The 12,718-nt window shown below is 35.4% G+C and overlaps 1 protein-coding gene across 6 annotated transcripts in view; it reads right to left on the reverse strand.

Annotated features, from left to right (window-relative positions):
- Nucleotides 1-12,718, reverse strand: part of Ralgps2 (Ral GEF with PH domain and SH3 binding motif 2) — a 159,423-nt gene that overhangs the window by 90,255 nt on the left and 56,450 nt on the right. For all 6 annotated transcript variants that reach the window (XM_046430051.2, XM_046430048.2, XM_046430049.2 and 3 more), the window contains exons 5-6: nucleotides 8,280-8,363; nucleotides 674-763 (exon numbers count right to left, since the gene is read on the reverse strand). In XM_046430051.2, the coding sequence (XP_046286007.1) occupies nucleotides 674-763; nucleotides 8,280-8,363 (174 nt within the window). The remainder of the gene's footprint in view (nucleotides 1-673; nucleotides 764-8,279; nucleotides 8,364-12,718) is intronic.

The following is a 12,718-nucleotide window of genomic DNA, read 5'->3' on the forward strand; positions in this document are numbered from 1 at the left end:
CAGTAGCTATGAACAGGGTATTCTCACCTTATTCTATCTTCTTTCATTCATGGGTGAGTTAATTCATGTATTTATTATAAAAATCATGAACAATGAGTTTGGCTACAATTACCATAGTTCTTAGTGAACTTAATATAAATCTGGAGTTGCTTCAGGTTTATCTCACTATCCTCTTTAAATTCTGAGTATCCATGAAATCAATACTCCGTTACTCCTGCTATATATATATTGTCTATGCCACACAATCACTGCTCAGTTAAAGTATTTGGTAACATCACATATACTATTTTTTTTTCCCCATGGCTGGCAGGGGTTGATCTATTTCAGAAGCAATTCTGTTTTCACCTACTCTATCATATATGGCTTTCTCCATCACCTTCAGAATAGTCTCATATTTCATAAATATCATAATCTGACCTCTGTCTACTTATCCAGTGATACAGACCATTCAATTTTGCTACTGAGAGAGGAGAATGAATATAAAACGGGAGGAAAACAAGAGAAATAAAAGAAAAGGCAGAGAAAACAAGCATTCAATCAAAAAACTGACATATTACTCAACAGGTACTATTTTCCAGTATCAATAAAACAGTAAATAAAGTATTACCAGCAAATGCTGACTAAAAACATTTGTGAATAGTTGAATTACAGAATAAAAACAAGTTTTTCTTACCTTAGCAGTTTTAATATAGTGGCTTAAAACTTCTGCTCTAATTTTTAATGTTTGAGCATGAAGAATCTCTCTTACAACCCAAAAGCTTACCTGTAAATAAAAATTAAAAACTGTTGAAGGGCAAGATTATTACTTGCTAGGATCAAATTAATGATGAAAACTACTTGATGAACTTCCTACAGTGGCTTAAAAAACAATGCTTTTTTTGTGCCCTTGACTACTTATATATACACAGCCAATCTTCAAATATTGTACACTCTTTATACACAAAAATACAGATGTGGGTGTGCACAGACATAAAAATATCATTAATTAATGAAAGTTTATATAAAGTTTTTGGGAAAAGAGCTAAGAAAATGCAAAATGAAACTACATAAATACAATTTTTTTTGCTGTAGTTTAAAATATTTTGGCAGAATTAGGTTAAGTTTTAAAATCAGACATTGTAGAAGACACTTTACTAATAGTATGTTTTTCTGTGGCTGTATAATCCTACACGTCATTTGTTTAAACTAAGCAGAATTATAAGAAGTGAAGGTTCCCAAGTAGGTTTTCTTTTTATGATTAGAACAAAATAAATGCCATAAAAATATACCTATATATATCCAAGTTAGCATTCTCAAATTAAACTGCATTTCAAAAATGGGATGCTTTCTAATTCAAAGAAACCATTTTCTTGATGTGGAATTTTCCAGCTGTGGTGTCATGCCAGTGCCCAAGAAGGTTTGGATTTTGAAGCATTTCACATTTTGATTTTAGGATTAAGAATGTACAACCTGTATTATCATTCTGAGATTGCTGTTTATCATGTAGAATGAAGCAAAGAGTGAACTATTAGACTGTATCATGCTCTGTGTTCTTTGGAAAGGACCAGGATGCAGGATGTAAGAGAAAGAACATGAAGATATGATATAGAAGAGTTGGAATAGAAACCCTAGTCCTGAAAATCTGAAATACCAATATGAATTCATGAGATATTTCAAACAGCTGTATATTATACATGGATATATAGATAACCTAGCGGTATCTGCTACAAAGGCCTAGAAATCATGGTCACCAAATAAGCAACAAGCATCCCTGGCATCCAGGTCCATTTTCTACTATAAGAAACCAGGACTTCTTCCAAAAATATAGATTCCACACAGGGGTAGAAAATACACAAAATGAACCTGTAACATCCTGGCCTACCAGAAGGTAAAGAAATGATTAAAACCTACTAGGGTTATGACAAAGACATGAACGTCAATCTGAATAGATTCCCATTGGCCAAAGATGGGACAACATGAAAATGGATTGAAACTCGAAACTCTTAGGTTTAAATCTATCAGCTCATAATGATATATGTTTTTTTTTTTTTTTAAATATGGTCACAATTTGCAAAAATCAGAGTATGTTATACTACACAGGATGCAATCTAGGTGTGGGAGACTGCACTAGTCAAAATGCCTGGGTTCTGCCATAGATAATTGGTAAAGAAAAGAAAGGCATAAAGGGGGAAACTGTAGATTCAAAAATTGTGAACATCAAAATTTAAAAACTGGCAAAATCTAGTGTTCAGGATCCTAATTTAGGAGACAAAACAAGAAATGTAGGGAAGTGAGAGTACTTGTTAAGTAAAGAGAATATTTGCTTTTCAAGGAAAAAGGATGTGACTGGGGTAGGCACATGGATGTATTTAATCATTTTATAATATATGCATGTATCAAAATACCATGTTGTACATATGAATGCATACAATTTGTCAACTTAAAAATTAAAAAATTAGAACAGCCAGAATGAACATTCCCTGAAGATAGTAACCTTTATTTTTCTTGTTCACTGACATATCCCAAACACTACAACAGTGCCAGGACACAGAAGGAATAAACATTTATCAAAAGAAAATGGGAGATGAAATTATTTTACACAAATTGAACTGCAAAGTGTGATGACAGTATTGATAAGAATATGCAGAAAAGAAAACTCTCATAATATTAATCTGCTGGAAGGAATATAAAGTGTACAGGTTTGGAAAATAAAGACACCGTCTTTTATAGGTAAGCATGAATATTCTCTGACTCAAATTTTACATCAAGGTACATATTTTTCCAAATAGATCACTATTTCTTTACCCATTTCATAATATTAATTTAGTGGGTCTAAGTAACATTTTTTCCCCCTTTATTTATTTATTTTTATGTGGTGCTGAGGATTGAACCCAGAGCCTCACATGTGCTAGGCAAGCGCTCTACCACTGAGCCACAACCCCAGCCCTCAACTGATTTTTCTAACAGAAAAGATCAAAGTACATATCATATAAGTAAATTTTGTTTTGGCTGTGTTATGTGTTGAGTTGCAACGTATATTTTATCTTACTATAGGTCCTAGTCATAGAAAGCCACTGCCTAGAAAGAATGTATTAAACAAGTGTAGCAAGACTCTTAGGATAGTCACAACAACATTCTTTGTTAAAAGCAAAAAATTAGAAAATATACTTCATGGCCACCCTCAAAAGAATGATAAATTCATTCTGATACATTCATGCAATGAAATCCTAGAGAGCAGTGAAAAAAATCAATGAACTAGAGCTATATGTATCACCATGGATACCTCAGAGAACCACACCTGAGGCAAAAAGTCACAGTAGTATGACTGTTGGTGCTAAGCAAAGCAGGCACCTTCAGGGGAAAACTCCTGTATTAAAAGCACCTTCAAATTTGTACTTTCTTGCGGGGCACGGTAGTGCATGCTTGTAATCCCAGGGGCTTAGGAGACTGAGGCAGGAGGATCATGAGTTCAAAGCCAGCCTCAACATGTGCTAAGCAACTCAGTGAGACCCTGTCTCTATGGCTGAATATCCCTGAGTTCAATCCCCGTACTGCCCCCCACCCAAAGCCCATTCTTTTTTGTTTCAAAGTGTCTCTGAAACAACTTGCAGAAGACCAATCAAGGTCACCAAGCTACCCTGACTCTTTTTTGGGGGTAATGGAGATTAACCTCTGGGGCACTTGACCACTGAACCACATTCCTAACCTTATTTTGTATTTTATTTAGAGACAAGGTCACACTGTGTTGCTTACCACCTTACTTTTGCTGAGGCTGGCTTTGAACTTGCAATCCTCCTGCCTCAGCCTCCCAAGCCACTGTGATTGCAGGCATGTGCTACCATGCATGGCCTCCTGACTCATTATTTTAGGCAAACTGGAGTATACCTGGCTTGTTATAATACTGGACAGAACATGCCCAGAAGTGTTTGGGTCCACCATCTGAACCTTTTTGACCATGGGGTCTATGAGCATGAGTTAAGCATGCCCACAAATATATCTGCCATCTTACATTCCTGAAATATGACATTAAACTGAGCATGCTCAAAAATGAACACCTTAAATTGAGCATGCTCAGGAACATGTCTGTATCTACAATATTTCCCTATATGAACATGTATAAACTCCCTGAATAAAATCCCCATGCTTCCATTTCTCAGAGGGCACTGCTTTAGAAATAACCTTAGAAATAAATAACACTAAGGTTATTTATTCCTTTCCTGCTGTGGGTGATAGTCTTTCTCCACTTTTTATCTCCTGCTTGTGGTTTTTGGCTTTGTGCTTACCAAGACGGGAACACATTACATTCAGTTACATGATGGTATAATGTACAAAGATGAAAAGTAAGCATGATTATACAACATGCTGATACAAATCTATATGCCTAATTAAGGACACAAATATTTCTGGGAAATCAACAAAGGAATTATGAGGAGTTAAAAAGTCTACTAAAAAATGAGAAAGAAAAAAAAAGCACATATACAGTTTTCTAGATAATGATTACCTGTTGAGTGAAAGTAGAGGGAAAAGCACATAAAAACATTTCAACAGTGTTTAGTAATATTCTTTGGGGTAAAGTCAATTGTGTATTATAATGCTTTTTAACATATATTGGGTTAATCATATAAATAGGTCATTTTTGGAGGCTAAAAATGGCCCTAAGTGGGCAATTTCATATGACTCAACTACTTAACACACTCTTTGAACTATACCAGTTATTTCATAAAAAAGTAAATCCTAGATCATTTATTCACTGTAGATGCTTTATTCAGGGTTTTATAATCAAATGTACAAATCTTATATTCAGAGCCAAAAATACACCTTAAAGATAGTGACCTTAACTTTTTGTTATGGAAAACCACAAATGTTTACTGAATTAAACAGATGATAATAATAATACACACCAACTATCCTTAACAATCAAGTCATTGGCAAGCTTTTTACTTCAACTGTCATACTCCCATACCCTGTAATACAATGAAGCAAATGAGACAACATAATTGCTTCTATAAATATATTTTTTAAAAAAGTCCTTTTTAAGGGAGCTGGGGTTGTGGCTCAGCAGTAGAGTGCTCGCCTAGCACGTGCGAGGCCCTGGGTTCGATCCTCAGCACCACATAAAAATAAATAAAGATATGTGTCCAACTACAACTGAAAAAAATTTTGAAAAAAAAAGTCCTTTTTTAATAAACAAAACCTTTTAATTCCTAAAATACATAAGCTTTAACACTACCATACATCTAGTCAAATTTCCCATTATTTAAAAGGAGCAAGAGAGCATTAAAAAGAACTTAAGAGGGGCTGGGTTGTGGCTCAGTGGTAGAGCTCTCGCCTAGCATATGCAGGGTGCTAGGTTCAATCCTTGGCACCACATAAAAATAAACAAATAAAATAAAGGTTTTATGTGCAACTATAGCTTAAAAAAAGAACTTAAGACAATTTTCTCTCAAATTAAAAAAAAGGGGGGGCAGGAAGTCATTGGCTGGATGACATGATCACATCATCAGAAAAATATCTAATATACAGTGATTTTTGAAAGAATGATATATTCAAGTAAAAAAATACAAAGATCTACTTAAAATTAATCACAAGAAAAGGAAAAAAATGGCAGAAATTAGAAAACTGAAAAACTGATTCCTGAAAAAGGCAAAGTGTACAGGATAAGACTCACTGCTAGTTTAAGACAGCTAAAATAAAACTCAAGCAGGTGGTCAGTCCTAATGGCTTCCTGATGGCTTGAAAAGACACAACAGTATCCTGATGAACAATGAGGTGAAAATTTTTAGAATGGAGGGAGAGACAGAGGGAAATGTCCCAATAGATGGACAGAGAAGAAAGCTCTCTAATCAAATCTCCAGCTGACCACGGACCCTGTTGCTTGGGGAGAGGAAACTGTAAGACCACTGAAAACAAAACCTAGATGGCTGAAAGAAATTATCTGCTCCCCAAAGAGAAACAGAATTTGGCATAAGGGGTCTGCTTGCTAAAATAAAAACCAACACCCTCAGAATAAAACAGAGTCCAGAATCTCTGTAACATATTGTTCACAATGCTGACTATACAAATGAAAAAAACTATGAGACACGCAGAGAAACAGATGGAGAATTGAAGAGAGAAGGCATTTGCTGGTGCAATGGCGCATGCCTGTAATCCCAGTCAATCAGGAAGCTGTGATAAGAGGATCACAAGAAGTTTGAGTCTAGCCCTGGGCAATTTAGTGAGACCCTGTCTCAGAATAAAATATTTTTAAAAGGGCACAGGATGTACCTCAGTGGTAAAACACCACTGGGTTCAATGCCCAGCGTACCACCTTCACCCCACAAAAAAGAAAGAAAGCATTCGATAGAAACAGACACCCCAAGATAACCATTTTGTTGGAATTAGTGACAAGTAAATGCAATGTGGGATCCAAAATAGTATCTTAGAACAATAATAAAGGATATTAGTGGGAAAACTAAATCTGAGTAAGGTCTTTAGTTAATAGTTATTGTACCAACGTTAACTTCCTGATTCTGTTAACTGTACTAATTACAAAAGCTGCTGATATCGTGGGGAGTATGGACAGACAGAAACTCTCTGAACTATGGTTTCATTTTTCCTAAGTCTAAATTAGACTTTCCTTTTCTTATTGAATACAGCTGTCTACAAGACACTCATTTAAAAATTAAAGATGCATGGTCTCCAGGACCATAAAAATCATTCAATAAATGCATACAGGTTCTCTTTAAAGGATTCTTCCCAACTTCTTTTCTAATGTTAAATTTCAGATCTCCTGTGACCTTCTAGAAAATAATGGAGTAATGGAAAAACTATGTAAAAAAGCTTATGAGAAGATCAACTACAATCTGGAATAAGGACAAAAGCTTTTGGTATTTTGTGATGTGTTTGACAACATTTTAGCTTACTTAAGCACGAGAGATAAAAGCTAAGATCAAATTTTTGAGTATTCTAACAATGTTTTTGTATATTAAAAAAGTTTACTGTGATGATAAATTATGACCACCTCAGAAAAAATTTTAAAGTAACTGTTAAATAGCTCATATATGCAATTTAGTAGCTCAGATATGCAATTTAGTAGCTCAGATATGCAATTTAGTATAAAATATGTCTTCCCTCTATGCCTCAAATGGGTTTAATCTAATTCTTAAATTTTCCATTTTGGGGAGTTCAGTGAATGAGAATCTATTTTCTATAAACCCCTAGAAATGCTGGATTAAATAAAACAAAGTTAACAACAACAACAACACACATGTACACACAGACATGTATGTCTGAGATGAAAGGATTTCCTTAGACCAAACACAAAGAAGGAAACAGCAAAGCAGTGGTTACAAAAGTGGACCCTGCAGCTGTCCTTGGAAAGTTTCCTGACTCAATGACAGATGCTTGGGACTTTAGACTCCTTCAGAGTCAACATAGGCCTCACATTTCTCCTTTCTATCTCCATTTCTACCTAAAGGCTCCTCAAAGGGCTGTAATCTCAGTGAAAAGGTAAACTAAATTCACCTACTGGAAGAGGGAGACAACACACAAGTTTATCTAGGCTTTGGGATACTAAGGAGAAAAAATTAGTCTCTCATAAGAATTTGTAACCAAAAGCCTTTCCTTAGCTGGATTTAGAATTTAAAGTCCCATTATAGAGAAGTGTAGATATCCCCCAACCAAAACATTTAACATAAGGAATAGTCCCAGGTCAGTGACAGCTCCAGGAACAACCAAAGCAAGCAGCCCCCAGAAGGGATATACCCACAACCTGGGAAGCAGTAAATTTCCACAGACAAAGCTAACACAGGCACGAACTTTCCATGCACAGATACCAATCAGCTAAGAAAACACACCACTGTAAAGGTTAGTAGAGATAAACAGAGAAGTATCCCAAGAACTTCAGATGATAACACAGAAACTATAAAATAAATTGCCCAAAATTACTTAAGAAACTTTTTACTTTTGTAACTAAGAATATGACACTAGGGTAAAAGCACATAGTTTGAAACAGAGCACATCTGAGAGAATTAGTGAGCTGAAATACAGACTTGAAGAAATCCCTCAGGATGGAACACAAAAGACAGGTGTGAAAACAGGAAAGGTTGAGACAAGCAAGAAAGAAGGCCAACTTTCAACAAAAGTACTATAGTAATTATAGAGGGAAAAAAGCAAAAATCATGAGAAAAAATATTTGAAGAAATACTGGCCAAAAATATTCCAGAATCGATGTGAAAATTAAAACAATTTCCTATTTAGAAAAATTATGTACTAAGGAACAGAATTTCAAAAACTAAGCATCAAAATTGTAAACAACTCACGTGATTAAATCTTCTTGTGAAGGCAACTGCATTTGGTGCAGAACTATATTTTTCCTTCTTATTCCATCCACAACTTGAAAGCTCCTGGAAAATCAGGGTGAAAATTAAATATGAAATAAAGAAACAGCCCTATTTTCTTGTCATATTAAGGATTTTTTAATATTAAAAGAGTATATGTGCACTTTTCTGGAATGACCGTGCTTAATAAGAACATATCTAATATAACCATTCAGAACCCCTCAACCCAAAAATAGTTTTTTTAATTTTAGAGCTAAAGTGCATGGCCTTTTTCACAGTCTCAGATTTGGCAAGTGTGTGGTGGGGAAGTCAGCACCTTCACATATCACTGAAAGAATATAAACAGGTATAATCTTTATGGAGAGCAGACTGGCAATTTCTGCCAATATTTTAAATATGCCTACATTCAATACAGTAATTTCACTTCCAAGAATTTCTTCCAGATATATTTAGAAAAATACTCAATGATAACAAGGCTGTTTGTGCAGAACTGCTTGTAATAAAAAAAAAAAACCTGAAAGGTTAAATGTTTATCAATAAAGGGCTTATTAAATTAATTAGGGTAAATCCACCTAAGGAATACCACATAGTATGTGTGAGATGTTAAAATGTAAAAACTAACTAAGGGTCAACAAATAGGTCTTGGGGCCCAAATCCATCTCCTGCTCGTTTTTTGTTTACTGTGGCGCTGGGGATTGAACCCAGAACCTTATGCATGTTAGGTAAGTGCTCTGCTCCTGGGTTACATTCTCAGCCCTCCTATTTCTGTAAATAAAGTTTTACTGGAACACTAGGAAAAAAAAATCCTATCTATCTATCTATCCGCCCATCCATTCAGGAAAATCACAAAAGCAAATTCTGCTGGAAGAATATGAGAAAGCAAAATTATCTAACAGAGAAGTAAACTGAAATTCCACATACAGAATATTATGGAATCTTTGGGGAATAGATTTGAGTCCTAAAAAGAAAGATGCAGAAGTAACGAAAGCTGAGTACCTCACAACTCACACTGAAGACTTCTAGTTGTCAAGCCCCATTCTGTCACCAGAGTTTCCACAATCAGCTTTACAGTATCTTACACTGAAAAAAAACCTCTAATCAAAGTGTTCTTAATCCCCCTAGGACTAATCATTCAATAGACTTCAAAAGGCCCAAGAACTTGAATGTAAAAAACAACTTTTTACATTAACCTCTATTTGAAATGGGACATCTCTTTATAATTATAAATATAGGCTATAGATAACAATAATATTGGCAATCTGGGTACTCATTGCCAATAAAAATCAGATATTTTCATATATTACAGTTGGTGCAAATATTTCAAAAACATTTATACTCATCATTACTTCAAAATTATGATCATTGTTAGAGCTACCTCTTATTTTACTGAATATGTTAATAAACAAGCACATATACTGATATAGAATAGTTTTGAAAAATATTCAGATAAGTATATTTTACTAGAACAAATTTTCTTTGACTTTAAAGAATTTCTGTCAATAAGCTTCAGCATGCAAAAGGGGTCATGGTCCCATGTAGATTAATAACACTGTGGAGTACAGGAATAGCTACCTGTGGGGGGGGGGAGGAGAGAGAAGGGGGGAGGGAGGGAGGAGAGGGAGGGAGGGAGGGAGGAGAGGGAGGGAGGGAGGGAGAGAGGGAGGGAGGGAGGGAAAGAAGAAGAGGGAGAACGGAGACACACACACACACACACACACACACAGACATACCATTCATAGGAAAAGAAGAAAAAGAACTCGAGTTAGGCCAGGGAACAGAAGAAAACTGAGAAAAGAAAAAGATAAAATCATATAATTATATGACGAGAAAAGCTTTTAGACGAGAAAAGCTATTGCATCCAATTAGGCAAAAATAAGAAATAATAAGAAATGGCCTGCCTAATGCTCAACACATTAAAAAAAAAGATGTAAACTAGACAGAGCATGACATCACAAAATTGCAGGATACTGACGACAACAAACATAAAGTCTGTCAGAGATTCAAAACCGGAACAACAAAAAATAGATCACATATAGAAAAGCAGGAACCAGAAAGTATCAGGTATTTCAAGAGCAGCCCTGGAATTTATTAGACAACTGAAGGAAGCAGTACCTTTGAAATCCTTGAGTTCTGCATCCAACAAAAATATCAATTATAGACATTTTTAGACATAGCATCTCAATTTGCCTTCTATCTCAAGAGAATCAGTGTAACACCTGCTCCATGGAAATAAATTCACAAACCAAGAAAAGGGAAAGGAGTCAGGTGTATAGCATGTCCTTACCAAACAGAAGGCCCTGGTTCAATTCCCAGCACCAAGAAAGAAAGAGGAAAAGGAAACTGGAATACATGAGATCTAGGAAATAGAGGAACCAACATAGAAACAAGGTATTTGATTAATCCCTAAGGGTGATCCTGGGACCTTAAGAAGAGTCAAGAAACAAGCAAGAGATTTCTTTCTTTTCATGATATATATATATATATATACATACATACACATACATACATACACACACACACATACATACATATATATATAGTTTTATTTATTTATTTATTTTATGTGGTGCTGAGGATGGAGCCCAGTACCTCACGCATGTGAGGCAAACACTCAACCACTGAGCTACAACCCCAGCCCCAAGAGAAGAGATTTCACAAGAGAAAATCTAGAACAATGAAATCAAATTCCTGATGTGTTTGAACATATTAGGAAGAGAAATTGGTGATAGATACAGAGTGAGCTAAAGTAAATTTTCAGTGCAAAGAAAACAAAATTTGAATAATCACCACTCAACAGTAAAGAATATATAGTTAGTCAAAACCATGATATAACTAGAGGAGGAAAAAGAAAGAATTGTGCTAATTTATTATATAAATGGCAATCACCATGCCCTTTTCTTGAGTCTCATAAAATGTGTTTGGTTCCTGTGATCTATCTATTGTCAACTCATTTCATATGACTAAAATTATTGAACCCGTTTTGGGTGGAAAAGAGAAAAATTTTAACTTCCCTATAGTCTATTTTTCTTTTTGTCTTAGACACTAGGACCTCCTTCCAAGTCACACTAGAATATAATCTAAGAAATAAATTCTGCCACAAGTGTTATCTTTGTATTTACAGCTTATAGGCCTGGTCAAGAGACAAACCACCATATGACCCAGCTATCCCATTACTTGGTATTTATTCAAAAGAACTAAAATCAGCATACCACATTGATACAGCCACATCAATGTTTACAGTAGTGCAACTTACAATAGCCCAGTTATGGAACCAGCTCATCAATAGGCAAATGAATAAAGAAAAGGCAGTATATATACACAATGCCATTGTATTCGGCCATAAAGAAAAATGAAATTATATTATTTGCTAGTAAATGAATGAAACTGAAGAATATCATGCAAAGTAAAACAAGCCAGATGCAGAAAGTTAAAAGTCAAATGTTTTCTTTCATATGTAGAAACTAGGGGTTGAGGGTGGGAGTGGGGGATAGAAGGGATTTAAAAAGGTGGGGCAGAGAGAAAGACAAAAGTAGAAGACAAATAGAGTAGAGGAAGAGAACTGGGGGTGGGTGGGTAGGAACACATGGGGAAGTACTGGGGTATGAAATCTGTCAAATTATGCTATGAACATGCTACAATGAGTCCTGCAGACACACACACACACTTAAAAATGCACTAACAACAATAATAGAAAATTGATAGAGGAGAGCAAGCAGATCAGGGGGAGGTAAGAGGCAAAGGAAAGGGAAAGTACTGGGAAATGAGACTGTGGTTATTATATTATGTGCACTTACAAATATAGCATAATGATCCTATTACTATGTATAATTATAATGCACCAATAAAATTATTTTAAAAGATATTCTATACCAAAGCATCTCACATGAACACCACAAATTCAAAGCAAATTTAGTGACTCAAGGATGCTTTTCGTTTTTAGGATTCGACTTAAGAATAGGGTTGTTTAGGGTATACTTTGTGTTACGGTTTAAATATTAAGTGACCCCAAAAACTCATGTGTGAGACAATGCAAGAAAATTTAAAGGTGAAGTGATTTGCCTATAAGAGTTTTAACCTCATCAGTGCATTAATCGCTTGATAGTGATTAAATGGGTGGTAACTGTAGGCAGGTAGGATGTGGCTAGAAGAGGGAAGTCACTGGGGCGAGCCTTTGGGGTACATATTTGTTCTTGGTGAGAGAAGTCTCTCTCAGCTTCACAGTGATGATGTCTTGAGCTGCTTTCCTCTGCCACAGAAATGTACCTCCCACCATGATGTTCTGCCTCACCTCCCATCATGATGTACCTCCCACCATGATGTTCTGCCTCACCTTAGGCCCAAAGCAATGGAGCTGGCTGTCTATGTACTGAGACCTCTAAAACTGTGAGCCCCAAATAAACTTTTCCTCCTCTAAAATAGTT

This window comes from Marmota monax, unplaced genomic scaffold (assembly GCF_021218885.2).
Source record: "Marmota monax isolate L192 unplaced genomic scaffold, Marmota_monax_Labrador192_F-V1.1 WCK01_AAM20220418_F8-fsc00055, whole genome shotgun sequence".
Classification (NCBI taxonomy): Eukaryota; Metazoa; Chordata; class Mammalia; order Rodentia; family Sciuridae; genus Marmota; species Marmota monax.